This window comes from Vanacampus margaritifer, chromosome 2 (genome assembly GCF_051991255.1).
Source record: "Vanacampus margaritifer isolate UIUO_Vmar chromosome 2, RoL_Vmar_1.0, whole genome shotgun sequence".
Classification (NCBI taxonomy): domain Eukaryota; kingdom Metazoa; phylum Chordata; class Actinopteri; order Syngnathiformes; family Syngnathidae; genus Vanacampus; species Vanacampus margaritifer.
The window spans coordinates 43764251-43782779 of NC_135433.1; the positions used below are offsets into that span (position 1 = coordinate 43764251).

An 18529-nucleotide genomic window follows, 5' to 3' on the forward strand; every position below is an offset into this window, starting at 1 on the left:
GGGAGAAAAAAGTTTGGGAATGACAAATTAGTTCCAGCATTCAGCGTTCGCTCCCACTGGACCCTCAGAAGCCACGTTATGCTTCTCATAACTTCAGTGCAACTGCAGACCACAATTTTTGTCAAATTAACAATAGAATAATTATGTAAGTGCATCTAATGTCGTGGTCAGTGAGTGTATTACGCTGGTTGTAAATTCCCCTTTTAGCTGATTTTGCTTTCCCTTCAATCCATTTACTCACACAATGTTTAGTTGGTTACTTTTGTAGACGAGTCGGACGTTAGAAACATATTTATGAAGAAGCAAGTGATGAACAAACTACTATTTTCGCAAATTGAGGTCTTGTTATGTTGTGGCAGCTTGAGTAGCAGTAGTGTTTGTAATAATGCCAGCTGCTTATTAGGCAAATACGATACCTATGCTATGTTAGTTAGCATGTTGCTCTTGTGCCACCTAAGCTAACATATCAGCCATTTTGCCTTGGGTTGTTTATGGCTAAGCTGAACTAAGCAAACACACGCACAGTATTTTGAGTTGTTTGGTGGTTTTCCAAGTGTCAGAATGCCATGCTGAAATCTTCTTATCTTTATTGTCGTTACTTTTTGGAGACGCCATGCTACATTCTACACTTTCTAATCCATTTTGGAGTTTCGTTCTTATGGCGCAAACCTGAATTTGAAAGTCGAAGCGCGCTATAGTCTATCACAAGCACATGCTAACACAGGAGTAAAGTCGAAATTGTAATAAATTTGGAAAACATTTAGGTCATAAACATACAGATATCAAATGAAAACACATGAACAGTATATTGTGTTGTATGGATACATTGTGGTGGTTTTTATAAGTGTCAGAATGACATGCCTTATTAGTTAGTTAGCGTGTCTCTCGCGTGCCAGATAAGCTAACATATCAGAATGTCATACGGAAATGTTTGTAGCCTTACTGTCTTTGTTTATTGTTGGACATTGTATACTTTCTACTCCATTCCTGAATTTGAAAGTTAAAACACACCGTAGTCTATCACACACACGCTAACACAGGAATAAAGTCAAAATGGTAATCTATTTGAAAAACACTCATAAATATAGGGATATCAAATGAAAAACAGTAAATATGTGGTAACTGAGCATGTCTTCTTGTGCCACGTGACATATTCTCATGCCATTGTGCAAGCAAATTCACTAATATTGTCATAATAAATGTCATAATCACAGTAATCACTGTGCCATAAATACAAAACAATAAATCTGAAAAACAGTAAGTACAGTGTTAACTGAGCATGTCTTCTTGTTTCACATAATCATGTATTCTAGGGCTGTGTCATGGTCTATCACAATCTCACAAAAAAAGGATATTATGTAGGACGTAAATATAAAACAATGAAATGGGAAATGGGAAGTACTGTATGGCGGCAACTGAGCATTTCAATTTGTTCCACATTGCGACGTATTCATCCTAAATAATTGCCCCATGCTCAATTTGTACTTTTTTTTCTCTCTTGTGAACGAAGTGGTCCTAACAACACATACAATATATTCACATTTCCCCATAAAATTGTGTTTGTTATACTGTTAAGTCGCTGGCTATCAGTTTGGCGCATTAACAGTACGGTCCTTGGTCAGCTCAACCTTTAGCGACCCTGAAATCTCCGGACAGGTGGGTGGTGGCACTCTCTGCGCACTGTCCATTTTTTGGCAGCCTCATCGCCCACCCACCCTTCACCTCCCCTCCGGGCCGCCATGAGCAGCTGGGTCACAAACACTAAGCACATTAATATCTTCTTAATGATAATAATCATTATGGCATAAGCACCTTCCCCCGATGCGGGACGCTCACGAAAATGTGCCAGAGTAGCATCGTCGTTAAAAAAACAAACAAAACAAAAAAAAACAAGAGATGAAATGACTCTTTTAATGGGCAGCAACTTACAGCCACCATGATAATGCAGACGCTAATGCAATAATGTGATAATGAGATACAGCTAAGGCATTAGGGAGGCCAAAACCAGGGTGAATGAATAAATAATATTTGTATTTAAAAAGTGGGGATGACACGGGCACCACTTCAGATGTTCATGTAAATATAGACTTGATTATATATATTTTAATAAACCCTAAGATGAATTTCCTAATGCACCATCCGCAAGAGCACTTTGGCACCTTTTCGGGTGTCCATGTGGGGCGACTGTCGCCCCATACACGTGCCTCATTTCACACTGTCACTATTCACCTATCAAAGGCCATTATGTGTCTCATCCGCGTTCATTATTGAAGCTAATGATCTGTTGTCCTCTCAAGGAAGACTACATTAAAAGTCTCTTACTAACTTAATTAGTAATTATGAATGTTAAAGATTAATCAGCCAGTGAGTGGCTTAAGGTTGGCGTCTCCAGGCGAGCGGGACAAAAAGTGTGGAGACAAAAAAAGGCCATGTCGTGTTCACATTCTGGAAATGGAACACGCCGTTAGGAATACTGTTGAGATTTCTTTTAAACTGAATTTAGGAGAAATATGTGAGGTGGATATGGATATACATATATACATATATATACACAAATATATATACGTATATACGTATATATATACGTATACGTATATATATATATATATATATATATACACGTATACGTATATATATATATATAGATATACATACACGTATATATATATATACACATATATATATAGATATACATACACATATATATATATACACACACACACATATATACTGTATATATACAGTATATACATACACATATACGTACATATATACATACACATATACATATATACATACACATATATATATATATATATACACATATATATACAGACGCTCCCCAACTTACGAACGAGTTACGTTCCGAGCGATCGTTCGTAAGGTGAATTTGTTCGTAAGTTGCTTCAGTGCTATATTTTGTATTATAATTTATGTTTAAAGAGAATACGTACAGTACTGTACTACGTATGTTAGAGAGAGAGAGCGAGAGACACACACAGTATGTAAATGTACGTAATAAGATAAATAAAATGAAGTTTAACTTACTTTTGGAAGATGTACTCGATGCTTAAGGAGATGATGGAGGAGGAGGAGGAGGAGGATTTTATATCATGAGAGGTTCTTCGTCGTCGCTGGAATGGGCTTCAAAAGTTACTTCCTCCTCCGTAACTTCAATGTAGGAAGAAGTTGAGGGTCGCGGAGAAGAAGATGAGGGTTGATGAGTATCTTCCTTGGAGGATTTACTAGAAACTGGCCGAAAGAAGCGATCTAACGACGATTGCACAGTTTTCTTCTTTTTTCATCATAAATGATGCGGTAGCACTGTATGGCATCATTCAATTGATTTGCAACCTTTGTGCAACGTTCAATATTTGGGTCTTGCTGCTCGAAGAGTGCGATGGCTTTATCTATGAGCGACAGGCGTTTCTTCCTCCTCCTCCTCGACACGTTGCTGAGCCTGGGTGAGCTCTCACAGCGCCAAGCGTCGGTATTAGCGGCGGAAAGAAGCACTACAGTACTCGGAAAAAGGCGCGCAATACAAAATCTAACTTACAGCATCTCTTTCCGAATATTTTTTGACATGCGCGCAGACACTCATACTTGTAAATATCATTTTGCAGTATTTTTTTTTTTAAACGATCTTCTAAATTAGCATTGATTTACTGATCTGTGAAAACAGGGCTCTTGTTTTTAAAATGAAAAATTAGCTTTACATGCTTTATGGTCATCATGACAATGGAAGTGATACTATTCTGCTCATTCCAAGCCAGTGAACTACCAACATAATTTTGAAGCTGTCTAATTTTTCCATATTCCACTTTGCAAAAGGAAAACCGTACTGATCATGAACACTGATGCGAGTGCAAGCGCAGCATGAGACATGTCCTTGCTGCTCCACCAATATTTTGACAGCTAAAGTAGGTGGTTTGTGGTCATCACAGTGACGGTAGCGAGACTATTCTGCTCATGACAAGCCTGCTTACTATCAACATGATTTAGAAGCTGACAGCGTTTTATATAATTTGCTTTAACCTATGAAGTGAAGGTAAATAAAAACAAAATAGTAAACAGTACCATATAATAAGCACTGCTGCACACAACTCTGGACATTAGCCCTAATGCTAACACTAGAGCTAAATACTAGCCAGAGCTAAACCAACACTAGGCTAATTTGTATCAGCGTTAAACTAAGGGAAGGAAAATGTAAAAATCTAATGAGATCTCAAGATCTAAAGTTGCCTATGACTGTTTTTACAAGCACTGCTGGACTGGATGCAACTCTGAACAAATAACAGTGGTGCTAGCGCTAACGAGACATTGAAGGTCACCTGGCTGGTTCACAAATATCACAGACCACTAGAAGTAGGTGATTCAGGTTGCCATTCAAGTGAGACAAATTTTACAAGGCAGTGTTAAAAAACAGAAGGCAAGAAGAAATCATGAAAAAGTGTCACATTTTGCACTTTTTACCCCATCACACCTGGATATAGAATTTTGCTCTCCAGCCTTGAAGTGCCAACAGCGGTGGATCTAATATGACAGGAAGTAGCATATAATATGAGAATTCGTGATGCATGGCAGCACTCACATTATCTCCCGCTAACAAGATGGAAATAGATCTCCTTAATTAAACCCAGGGTGTACACCAATTCCTGTCTATATCGGCACCTCCCTGACAATTTCACATCAGCAGCACCGAACACTCCGGTAAATACTGTATATAAGCAGTGCTACACATTAAACCTTAATAACTAATAAGGCTTTCATCCAGGGAGTTTCCTGTGTGATTTCCATTAATTTGAGGAGGGGGTACGGGGGAATTGCCCAGGACCATCTCTCTGTTTTCCGGAGCATGTGGATGCTTAAGCCGGAGGGGTGCGACAGGAAAACAAGCAGCAACTTTAGCTGTGCTGAGTTGTGGAATGTTGAGGATACAAGCTGCGTGTCTGCAACAACTTCACCAATTAGTGCTCAAGACATCGATTTTACCTCTGAGTTCTACCTTTTAAAGCAGCAGTCAGGAATAATTGTTGTCTTTATTTTATTTTATTTTTTTCTCTGCTTCAAACCGTCGCACACAATTCTTAACTATTGCCAGATACTAAACATTAGCAACATTAGTGTCCCAATAGGCCTAACAACTTCAAAAAAGCATTTTGGAGAAAACCAATCTAATACATGTAGAGTGATTATTTTAGTTTACACAATCACTACACGAAACTCTGAACATTAGCATTGATGCTAGTGCTACCAACATGAGAGGTGTTCTGGCTAAGTGATCTGAAGTTGCCATGGTAATGACAGGAAATATATTGTTCTTATTAGAAGGCAGTGTACGAGGTAGTTTTAAAGCAAAGCTGATTTTAGAGCAGGAAAACTTCATACAAGTTCACACAAAACTTTGAAAATTATTGCTGATGCTACAGCTAGCACAACGTGATTTCCACTGACAGACCACTAAAGTAGGTGATGACAAAGATGACACTCAAAGTCAGTGTACCATTAACATGACTAAAGAGGTTGTTTTAACATAGAAGTTGCACAGGTGTTTTAAACTTGAAAGGGAAGGTAAGATTTGAAAGAAGCACTGATGCTAGCGCTAACAACATGAGGTGTCCTGGATGAAAGGTGTCAATATTGTAACATTTTAAGTAGGGTGTTTGGGATTAACAGTGATTTTCACTTGTATTTTTTATTATTATTTTTTTTCTAATTATGACTTGTTGCTAAATTTGTGTTGGACATATACTGTACATTATATAAAACATTTTAGTCAGGAGATACTTAAGACGCCATGCAGGCAGGTGAAGGCAGCTTGTGGGTCCTTGAGGGTCCTGGTCAGAAAATGCCTTCCGTGACGTGGTTATGTCGTGTATCGTGTTTTTGCAGGTAATCAATAATTATTTACAAAAGTGCTTTGTGTAAATTATTTTTTTGCACTTTGTAGTCATCCCGTGTTGTTTAAATTACGGAAAATGTCTTCTGTCGAAATGGTGTGGTTATGTCATGTCTCATGTGTTTGACCCAATAAAAACTCTCTCTCGAGTGTCCGCTAGTGCTACAGGTGCTCACTCGTTGCCATGAAAATGCAAAAAGCCACCCTCCTTATGACAAGCCAGTGTTCCATCGCCATGGTTTCGAAGAGGTTGTTGATCGCTACTGCTAACATGACGCGAGAGGTGTCCTGGCAGGTCCAACAACACCAGCCAGTATAAATCATCAATACTATTTTGATAGATTTTTAGAATATTTGATAGAAAATCATTTTATAGTTTTGCCGTGTCCTTTAGAGGAGAGTCCTATTGCAAAAGACACAGGGAGTTAGGGGGGGAGGTGATGGTGGGGGGGCTGGCTGGTGGCCTGCAGCACCTGAAACCTATTAGAGAGCTCTGGAACATTCCACAGGGTTCCTCCACTTTAGCCAGAGGACATCATAAAGGTCCTTGCAGAGCAGAAAAAAAACAGGCAACAAGGTGAAACAGTACAACTAGAAATGGAAGTAAATGTTTGTTTGGTCACTTGGAGGAAAACCAGTTTTACCCACTGGTCCCCCCTACCTTTGGTCCCAATATGTACAGTACAATATGTGGTCCTTACAAAGCAATGCTATGATCAAAACATTTACTATTGGCGAGCCAAGCAAAACTTTTTTATCAACTTTTTTTTATTTATCACATGGTCTGCCATCTGGACTTAAAACAGTAGGGCCCAGTAGTGTGCTGACACTGAAAACAAACAAGCATAAACACACAAAAGTGCCTGCCAAATTTCTTGCCGATATAGTCTTGCACACTCCCGCTTTGTGTGTATATATGTGTTTTAGTGGTACCAAGGCCCATCTCTTTGGCTGAGCCCTCGCCTCAGCGCTATGCTCGCTGGGTTTGGCTCTATGGGTGTCTGTGGCCTCTCCTCTGGTCGCCCGTGTCCATTTGCTCTGCGGGTATGGCAGGCCCGAGCTGACAGATGGCCGCCCCTCTCTCCATTCCGCTCCAGCGTAACACAGTAACTGGTTTTTCCTCCGCCGTTGACCTTGCCACAGCCAGCCAGCAATCCGGGCTGGCACTCGGCCTGTCGAACAGGAGGGTAATGAAGTCCAGCGCTGCTCACATGATTATTAAGGCTTTGACGCTGGGGGGCCTTTTCAGAGCACCATGCCCCCCCATTCCCCGCCTCCTCCTCCTGCCTACTCCTCCGTCAGCCATTGCCGACGTAAAAGTTAAATGAGAATAGTCATAGCTTTTTTTTTTCTCCTTCCCTTTTTTTGGACAACCACCACCAAAAAGCTCACTTTGCACTTTGACAACTTTGCTATTCATCAGCATATGAATTGCCTCAAAATCCGAGCCTTTTAGCAAAGGGGTCATAAAGCTTTCTCAAGCACTTTCAAGACACATTGTCAAGCTTTCCTATAATGATACATTATATGTTTACAAAAGCACAGTGCACAAGTAGTTAGCAAGGCTGTCGAAGAGGTTCAGGGTTCAAATCTTGCCTACTTTTCTGGCTTCACACTTTCAAAAATATGCACCTTAGGTTCATAGAAATTGTTCATTGTTCATTGTTTGTCTACATGTTCCCTGCGATTAGCTGGTGAGCAGTCCAGGGTGTACCCTACTTTTTGCCCAAAGTCAGAAGTGACACTCCAGCTTGAGTGTGATGCCAATGTCCAAAAAGTACATGTGCTTGATAAAATAGATGAATCCTGAAACTGTTGCCATTGTACTGATTATTTTGCGCAAATTTCATTCCCAAAATATACAAGATAATAGATCAGAAATGTGTCTCATCTTGACGAAAATCCAATAAATGAATCATTCGTCATGTTCTGGGGAAATTTAGGAAATGTTCAAAGTTGGACAATTTTCATGGGGTTGAGTGTGAATTAATGTTTTAATATTTTTTTTTCTTCTTCTCGAGGTTTGGTGAAAAAAAATCTACTCCCTTCCCAGACACATTGCATTGTTCAAAGTTGGACAATTTAAATATATATATCTGTAAAAGTTATATATTTAACTAGAATATACAACCATACATTTAATTTTTCTGAAGTCTGTTTTAATGAAATTCTTTTACACACCAACAACAACAAAACATTTCCCACATAAGACATTTCAAGGTTATGAATGGCATGCTAACAACTAGCTAGCATGGGGTCGGAATACATTGTACCTACATTGACATTGTTTTCTGTTTATGGCCTAGAAGTGTTTTACATACAAATATTTACTTATGGCTTTGCTGATGTGTTAATGTAGGCTAAGTTATAAACCTTGACTTGTTCAATTTGGGCTACGTTGTCACTGTAGGAACTAGTAAGTTTCATCCAAACTTCTGCTAGCGCTTTGTCTTTATTGCTCGCTATAGTATGAATGACCAGACAAAGGACTGTGAGGCAAAGTCTAGTACAGGGGTGGGCAAACTCAGTCCTCGAGGGCCGGAGTCCTGTAGGTTTTGGATGTTTCCCTTCTCGAACACAGCTGATATATGATCAGCTCATCAGCAAACTCTGCATAAGCCTGATAACGATCCTGTTAATTGGAATCAGCTTGTGTTGGAAGAGGGAAACCTCCAAAACTTGCAGGACTCCAGCCTGGTCTGGTAGATATGATGCCAAGAACGCTGAACACCACAATAAATGACTAGACGGCCATGGAACCTTATCAACCACACATATGCAGATGAAGGTCTAATTTATCCAAATGTATGCCCTGTTCATATACTTTCTTGGGGGATGGGGCAATGTCTGTATGTGCCCAAAACTTGGTCTAAAGTAATTGTGCAGAGGTGCAATAGGTGCAGAGCGTTAAGCAAAATAAAAGGTCACAGCAATAAACAAATGAGCTCAAGTCTCACTATCTAACAGAACAGAACTCCATCATAAATCAACCAACTATCTGATTTTTTTCAGGACTAAGGAGTGGCAAGCAAGTAAGTCTTGAGCTATGGGATGCTTGCGAAGGAAAGTAGCGGCCTTGCCTTTATTCAACAGGAAAAGAAGGCTGCACTTATTGGCACAAGTGTATAGGTAAGCACAAGGTCTGGACAAGACTTAAAATATCACAATGCATGCCCAGCTTAAGTAAAAGCCTCTATGCAAAGTTAAATCACCTCCGTCACAGCGCTATTAATGCTGACAACCTCTAAAAGCACCACGGTTCAACAGCAGTGCAACGCCTTCAGCACAAAAGCATCGCCAGGTAGGCTTGGAAGCTCAGTCCCTTCAGGGCCACTTGTGGGATTTGAGAGGTGGAGCTTGCAGCTCTGACCTTTAGCGAGGCGGGACTATCTGTTTGCACTTCTCCCATCAGCCGTCAACCCCCAACCGACCGCTACCCACCTCCGGCCAGACTGCTAAGCAACCCCCATCAGACCAGGGGTGCACATCCAGGGGTGACACCCCAGAGACCGACGGGAGGCGGAGTAACGCAGAGGTTAATTCCGATCATCCACTATTTATGGGCTTCACTTCAGAACAAGGGTTGGCATTAACACTCGAAAGGAGACGTCCCTCCTGTATATCAATAAAACATAGACTCAAGCACAGGAGGAGCCTACCTTCATTCAGACTGCATTAAAGTACCCTGAAAGTGAATCCTCCATTAGGTGAACTCTTACTTAAAAATAATGACATTGTTGTGGAACTAGTTACTTTATTCAACATTAGGAAGTAGTCATCTAGGGATTGCAAACATTGTTTTCTGGTTGAAAAAGGTCATTAAAAAATAACCCCAGGTAAGTATCCACATGCTGCTTCACCTAGCAGTGTACTATGGTAAATCTCCATTCCAGGCATGTTTTTGCATTAAAAATGCTTTTTAAAGTGTAAATCAACCTTAAACATTTTTTGACAATAAAATGTTATATGTGACCTCACTAAGTATAAACATGACATTCTGATTAATATTACATTTGTGGAAATATGAGTTATGAAGCACGAACATCTTTACAAGATAAAAATGGACGAAACTTCTTCCGCTGTTCATATTCAACAAGGAAACGGTGAGTAATTCTGCGAGAACCTTAATTAATTGCAGCATCCATTCGTCTGTTAGATTTGTTTGTTCCCCCCAGCCATCGGCGCTTATCGGTTTCGTCCTGCCTAAACAACCAACGCCAGATTGGTCCGATCGAAAAAAGATCGGCTGCAAATGTATCAGCGGGAGAGGTACAAGATGTATTCTCCGGAGTTTGTGAACTCACAAATAACATGAGAATTTATCTTGCTGGCAAGGTTAGATTTTGGTGTGGTGGGGGTTGTTTGTCATGGGACTTTATGGTTTTATGATGTTTATTTTATTTTATTATTAATGCTGCATGCACAATGTATGGAAACATACAGCCCACCATAGTTCTTCATTACGGCCTACATTTAGGTTATCAAGAGTCTTGTAACATTTCTTGAATTAATTTTGTATTTTTTTCCACTCTAAAATATTAAGATGTATTTAGCTGATTAAAAAATATGCCCTGGATATAGCATTTTTTTAACCCTAAAATTTTAAGATGTATTTAGCTGATTACAAAAATATGCACCGGAAACAAATCAATTATTAGTAATATTAACACAAGTATTTCGTATATGAATGTAGATATAAATCCACAGAATTGAATGCTTCTCATTTCCTAAGCATTTCCTTCCACATACACATCACCATGGCGACACCCAGCCAGCCAATTGCAATGCAGCGTAGCGACGGCCGGCGCGTTTGAACAAACAGGTCGTATGAACTGAGAGAATCAGATATTTTCTCACATTTTGCCCCAGTCTGTGAGGTGTGCAGAAATGTCAGGGAAAAACAAAATCAATAGATAAGGACCACATCAGACCCCGCTTGTCTGGCCTAGCGAGGGCGCATCCCTGCGGTGATGTCAATTATCTCAGCTTTACAATAAAAAAACCACACAAAAAAAGAGCAAAAAAAGTGTCTGCCAAACTTGGTGCATGGAGGAATTTGTAAGAAACTTTCGTTTTGTTCCGACTCGATAAGTAACACTGAATAAATAAGACAATTGTATTGCTAGCACCCCCCCCCCCCCCTATCTTTAGTTCATTTCTCCCCCAGTTCATTCTGCTTTCAATTCTCCTCATGGATGCCACATTAGTCAGCTAGCGGTGTAATGTAACAAGCGGTAAGGTGCACATAATTGCATATTAGCGCCAGCACACTTGGCTGCACGGGAGGTGACTGCGCTAACGAACGGAGAGGCGTTATTAATCACCAATTAATAAAGGCGGGCAGATATCACACTCACTATGTAGCACGCACGGCTTCCTTTGTTTCTGCTCGATGCTCCAATGCGTTGCACTCTTATTTATTTTTACTACATTATCCTGCACTACTCTTGATCTATTGACTTATTACATACAAGCCCCGACGAGTCCATTGAGAAGTGTTTCTTTGCACATTACATGTGTGCATACTCTGTAAAGGAATCACTAATGCCATCAGACATAACAAATCGATTTGCCGGGTCCGTACAGCCTTGCACGAGTACTCTCAAGATTCATTTTCTACTTCTATATAGCTATCACACTGTTTATCACATTGTTAATTAAACTATAAAAAAAATTCCAGTGAATATGAGCTGAAATGGCAATCAAACGCAATAAAAAGTGTCACCGTCACTTTCCATTATCTGGAGATTTTGGAACTATTTAAAGTTGGACAATTTATCTAAGGATTATCTTTTTATCGAGTTTTTTTCCCCACTAGTTTTGATTTTGATTGGCAAAAAAAATTCAAATATATATCCAGATTTTTTGTTGTTGGACAATTTATATTATATATAAATTTAGAAAATATTTTCTCTTTAGGTTTGGCAAAATTTGAATACTATTACAAATGACCTTTTTTTCCCCTTGAACATCTTATCATTGCTTTCATTTCATTGTGAAATAATTAAAAGTTGGACAATTTCCTTGTAATGATTTTTTAATGATATTTTTTCTTTATGTTTGATTTTGATTAGCTGAAAAATGTCACAAAAATCTTTAAATGTTTAAAGTTGAAAAAATCAATTGAAATAGATATTTTAATTATATACATTTTCAAATGTTGCAGAATAACCAGAAACTTTCTGAAAAAAATCGGCTGGAAAATTTTGGAAAGAATTTAAATTGAATAATTTCCAACTACTAAGGAAACATCTTCTTTATTTCCTTTCTTAAAGAACATTAATGTATAACAAACTAAACACTCCTCATTACATCATCATTTTCTAATCACCTAGATGTTCAAATAGAATCGGAGATGAAGCCACAATGCTACAAACAAACAAAATCATGTTCTAAGGTCAGGATAATGTCTTTTGGGAGCATCTTTGTCAGAGAGAAATATTCCAGTTAAAGCATTTGATGGTATTTTATCCCCAAAAATATGGCATAAAACAAAATAAAATCAACATTTTTCTCTCTTTTTAAATTATTATTATTATTTTTTTACCTATGACAGTTAAGCAATGTTGGGAAGATTAGCGATATTGACAAAATACTGATTAAGAAGTGTGAAAATCAAAAATACACACACTGGACAGGTATCTCCAAGAAGCAACGGTAAAAAACACCGGCTTAGTATTTGTTTTTCTCCCAGTAACGATTGTCTCATGCGTGCTCCTCACTAGGTGTCATCACAATACGTTTCAGTGGTGTGGAGCTTGCTTAATACCGCAAACGTGAGCACAAGAGAGAGGAGAGCGAAAGGCCCTCTGACTCGCTCCCCTATGCAGCGAGGTAACAGCCCACAGTCCCTGCTTCACACTGAGCGGCCAGCTGTACAGCAAATGTGCCTTTCCCCTCTCCGCCCCCAAACCTTCCCACCCCTCCGGTCGGTGGCCACCCCCCCTTACGCCCGGGCCGACCGGGCCACAAGCTCCACTCTGTGAAGGAGGAAGGCTCCTCCCTGACTTGGCTTGGAGCTCACTGCTGTCACCAGCCCAACTAACCGGTAGAGGTGACCCCCCCAACCCCCCTCTAACAACATCAACATCAAAAAGTTCTCTAGGATGTGGTTTGTTTTGTTTACAGGTGTCCTTCAGGGCGATTGGAGTGATTTGAGAGAAATTAAAAGAAAAGCCTTTCACCTTTTGAGACGGCAGCCTGCGCTCCACAGAGGGACATTTGAAACAGTACGATAAATGGAGCACAAGCGCCCCCCCGATGTGAGGCTCCAAATGTCATAGTTTACAGTGGGGTCAAAGTAAAGCAATGGGGCTTCGTGATGGCATGCTGATAAAACCCCGAGCAAGCTTTTGTGTCATTGAAAGACCTCCAAACGTCATCGTAAAACATCACAAAAAAAAAAAAGTACAGCGAAACCTTCAAAGCCGAATGTCCCCAACGTGCTCCAATTAGGAGATGAAGCTACATTTCATAGAAAAAATATGACACAAAAGTCAAACATCATCATGACTTCAAATTTCAGTAGATCTCACAAGAACAAATCTACGGCTGGATTTAGACTGCAGGTGACACAATTAAGATATTTTTTTTGCTCTCAAGTAGCACAATTGGGATATGAATCATGGCAGCGTGAAGAAAGAAAACAATATAGAAGTGGATATTTACAGAGAGAGTGACATGGAGATATTTTTTTACAGCACATTTCATACATGAGGCTTCACAAAACCAAAAGCACAACATCTAAAAAGCATTAACAAACAGACCAACTGAAGACATTTGCAAAGCAAAAAGAACAAAAGTAGTCGAAAAGAGTAGTTCAAAGGTAGTTCAAAATTACTAGTAATTTCAGTCAAGCGACGACTTCTTTGCAAAAGATGTAACTTAGTTTTTTTGTTTTTCTTTATTTTGGTTTTAGTTATGCTGGTTTGTGTGTGATTTGTTTATATCTGATAATATATATATATATATATGTGTGTATGTATATATATATGTGTGTATGTATATATATATATACATACACATACATATATATATATATATATATATATATATATATATATATATATATATATATATATATACATACACATATATATATATATATATATATATACATACACATACACATATATATATATTCATACACACACACACATACATACATACATACATACACATATATATATACATATATACACATGTTTATATATTTAAGTTTTACTTTATTTTAGTTGGACATTATTGTATTGTATTTTATTTGACACCAGTTATGACAATGTATGCCAGTTAAAAATATTAAAATTGTCCTTTAAATCCTACCTGTACAGTTCATGAAGTTAAATAAAGGCCTGGAACGGATTATTTTTATTTTATCTCACGGGGAAAAAAATACTTTGACTTGGAAGTCCACCAGTGCTTTCGATTTTGTATGTTCCACTATAAAAAATTTCCCCAAATGAAGATAGCATGAGGATTCTTTTCTGAATTATACAGAAATATAAAAGATTATACAGCGACGGTGGCAGCTGAAAGCAGTATAAATCTGCGTGTCTCTGGAGAAAAATTGGACACCCTCGATTCTGCGAGTGTGCCATGCCAAAAAAACTCTAAACTAAAGAGTGGCCAGCTGTCTTCTGGCCTGCTATTAAATTGCTCCTTGGATGGTGGCGATATCATTTTTTTCCCTCCCTCCAAAGGAGTATCCCACCAAGTCCCCAAGCAGAGCGGCCAGCTGTACGGCAAATGTGCGCTGATCCATCTGGGCCCAGGCGGGCTGCGACCTCCATCTTAAGACGCTGTTGTGCACCACCACCTTTCCCCCTACACTCTTTTTATACCTTTACGTCGAGTAGCCGATCACTTTATACGCCATTCACAACCGTGAAAGTCCAAGTGTCACATCCATGCATCAAAATGTTCTGGCAGCGCATCAGAGGTTGCGTTTAGGATGACGATCGGATTACAAAGGCAGCTCATATGGACGCGTCCGGGTGGGACCGGATGGGGTTCTGTCGTTCTGTACATTAGCGCTATGGTTATGCAGGACCACACGACTATATATAGAGTTATCAGTGCGAAGTGACACCACGGAGGAGCGGGCCATGGATGAAAACAACACCCCTATGAATCCAGCGTCTGCTCCATTACCTACGCTAATAACGCTGACAGCTGAGCGGAGATGACCCCGGCCCCCCCGTTTCCCCTCTCCCGTGCAGATGGCCATTAAAGAGAGAAAGTGTCCTTTTTTTTCCACCAGAGAAGGTATTTAGAGCTTTTCCAAATTACTAGTTTTTTTTTCATTGCGTTTTGGCCCAGATTAGTTTTGCAGTGCTTATAGGCTGGATTGAATTCAACCCTCATTCGTTGATGCTTTTGCTCGATATTGGTTAACTTTCACCAACCTGGTCATGACAGCTGACTCCCCGCTCTATTACTGATTGCAATTAGAGGTGTCAAAATGAGTGCGTTAATTTTGAGTTAAGTTTAAGTTGCTTTAACACCACAATTTTTTTAAAATTTGTAATCCTTACTTGGAAAGCTGGGGGAATTCCGCAGCAGACGCGTCAACGTCAAAATTTAGCAGTAATAAATTTAATAATAATGCATATATTTGTGGAGACTGGGGTCAAGTTGTTTTTTTACAATTTGCTTCATGTTAAAGATTAGATAGCTCTTAAAATGAAAAGAAAAATGCACTGAGCTGTCACCAAGTCTTACAAATGCAATTATGCCATCTAGTGGCAGAGGAGGACCTCACACAAATCAATATCACACTTGTTTTTTTTTTACATCATTTTAATTTGAACTCAATTTTATGAATTATTATGAAATAACTGTATCAATAGTTCTATTAGGTTAACATTTTCCACTTTTATGTTAAGAGTATTATACTTCGAAAAAATGTTTTATTGTACATTTAGAACAGATGTCAAATTTGTGATTAATCGTGAGTTAACTATTGAAGTCAAGCAATTAATTACGATTAAAACAATTTATCGCTTGGCACCCCTAATTTAAATGATAGCAACAACCTCAATTGTGTGTCTTATTTAATGATTTATAGTAGCATATTTCGACCATATTTCATTTTCTAGGTTGGTCAACAATCGGACGGTAATATATTGAAGTGGAAAACAAACCAAACAGAGTCAATGCAGTTCGACAGCATTGCAAACTTCGACTATAACATACAAAACGTTAAATGAATACAAGTATGAGAGTGTCAATCCAAAGAGAACATTATCACTTTTGTAAAGGCAGAAAATTTGCTACACTTCTTGTTTTGGATCTCATTAGATTGTGCAGGTGGTCATGTTGTGGCCAGTCGGTGCATTTTCCTTTATTTCCGCTCTGTCTATTTGTTCCACGGATATTACAAAGTCACTTTGGGAAAAACTGTGAGCACGTGTGGCTTTCTCCACATTTGACAAATCGTCAAACAAACACATCCAGCAGACACCCTTTTGAGGAGTCTGATGGAAGGCGTGATCACGCGGAACACAAAGCGATGGCATATCAGAGGAGTAAGACATCAGACAATAACCCAATCACCTGTCCTCCTGTTATCTTAAGCTGCCCGAATTCCACTATTACAGGGGAGCTGTGTGCTCGCGCTGCTGAAAGACATAAAGTAACCAGTAGGGGGGTTTGTTTTCTACCCTCCCAGTGTGCTCCGTGCCCGCCTTTGCAACAGAAAGGACTAATGCTGGCATGGTACTGTATTAGGCACCCCCAGTAGAATAGTGGGTGAGCAGATTGCAAAGATGAATACAAAACACACACCTACACTCTGGGCTCGTCTCTCTCCTTTGCAAATGCACCGCGGCATCAAAATCACAAATCACATGCTTCTGATTGTTTATGCACAAACAGTGGGCCCCTGATAGAATTGCCTAGCGGTCCTGATAGAATTGCCCACCGTGTTTAAATTCACCTGCGCCTAGAAGCGTGTCCCAAACAGAGAGGCGGTTTGGTTCCAGATCAATGAGTCTCTCCCCCACTGAAGACAACAGATAATGCAGTGTAATGAAAGAGCCGCCAAACGAGCTGAATAAATGAATGAATAAAGGAACGTGAGACCAGAATTCAGATGCCTACTTACTGCAGGCGAGGGGGAAAAAAACAAAACTGTTTTCCAATTGTCTCATCTTTACAAATGCTTCTGCCAGCATACAGATGACAAACAAAGGCAACTAAAGATTTTTGGGGGGGCAAATGCGGATGTTAACATTTGTTGTCAAATGGATTTGGGGCCAAAATATCTGTTATGTGCAGCATTGTTGGGCTGCATCACATGATTTCATATATTAGTGCTGTCCAAGTTAAAGCGTTAACTAACTAATTAATTAATCACAAAAACATTATCGCATTAATCATGTTTTAACCCAGATTAATCACATTATTAATTTGGACTGCAGATGACCCTTTATCTCACAGCGGATGGCTACATTAAAGGTAGCATAGGTTGTGTTTGAGCAATAAACAAAATTACATGCATTAAATACAGCGTTTAATGAATGTTTGTGTATGACATTCAGAATATTTCTTCATGTCAAACTATTAGGGTCATTTTTTTCCATTTTAAATTATGCAAGTAATTAACTGTTTAGAAAAAGACAAGGATGAGTGTGTGCAGTGGATCAAAAAATGTCGAAGACGTCCTCATAACATTAAATGTGGAAAGAATTAACACATAACAGGTGCTCTTTAAATTTGGCTTGCAAAAAAAATGTTTCTAATTAAGCGATTATTCATGATTAATCAAAATTCTAAGGTGTGATGAATCTGATATATATATATATATATATATATATGTGTGTGTGTGTGTGTGTATACTGTATGTGTGAAAGAAAGAAAATAAGGTGAAAAGCAAAAATGCATGAGCATATATATATATATATATATATATATATATATATATATATATTGGGATAGAGATTCAGACTGTCAAGATATTTTATATTTCTTCCCACTTTGAATCAATATTTGAAACATTTCAGCAATCTCCACAAGCATGCTCACAACATTTTCAATGGTTCACATGCATGGGGAAATTAAGATGACTTGCTTATATTTATGGATGAACAACACTTGGGGATATGAAGTTAAAATATGAAAGTAATTCCACCTAGTTTGTGATGTGATCCAGGAACTTGTGAGCCTAAATGAGACAGGGTCAAATATTTTATTAGATTTTTCACACTATGTGGTTCATCCTCAAAAATGATGAAATGTTCTTTGTAATTTGAATATTTAAATGGATGATGTCGATGACTGTCTCAAGTCTGTTGCATGTTAAATAGAAAATCACACCCTGTGAATGTTTAAATGAAGGATACTGATGATGGGCTCACAATTGTGTTCCATTTAACACAGAACATCACATCAACTGCTTAATGTTATTGAAGTACCTTTGAAAATGATGACAGTGAATGCATTTTGATAGCAGAGGCACACACACAAAATAAAATGATCTCCTACCGAGCATATGGTTGGCCACATGAACTTGGATGTCCCATTCGCTGTAGAATACCATCTGACATTTGATGCACTGGTACGTCTTCTTCTGTAAGTAAGACCAAGACCAACACAATTACAAACAACATCAACAATACAGTACAACCAAAG

The 18529-nt window shown here is 38.8% G+C and overlaps 1 protein-coding gene across 4 annotated transcripts in view; it reads right to left on the reverse strand.

The window, feature by feature from the left end:
- The window catches only part of LOC144044259 (zinc finger protein 521-like), a 164762-nt gene that overhangs the window by 68636 nt on the left and 77597 nt on the right, over window positions 1–18529 (reverse strand). For all 4 annotated transcript variants that reach the window (XM_077558561.1, XM_077558559.1, XM_077558558.1 and 1 more), the window contains one exon: window positions 18383–18467. In XM_077558561.1, the coding sequence (XP_077414687.1) occupies window positions 18383–18467 (85 nt within the window). The remainder of the gene's footprint in view (window positions 1–18382; window positions 18468–18529) is intronic.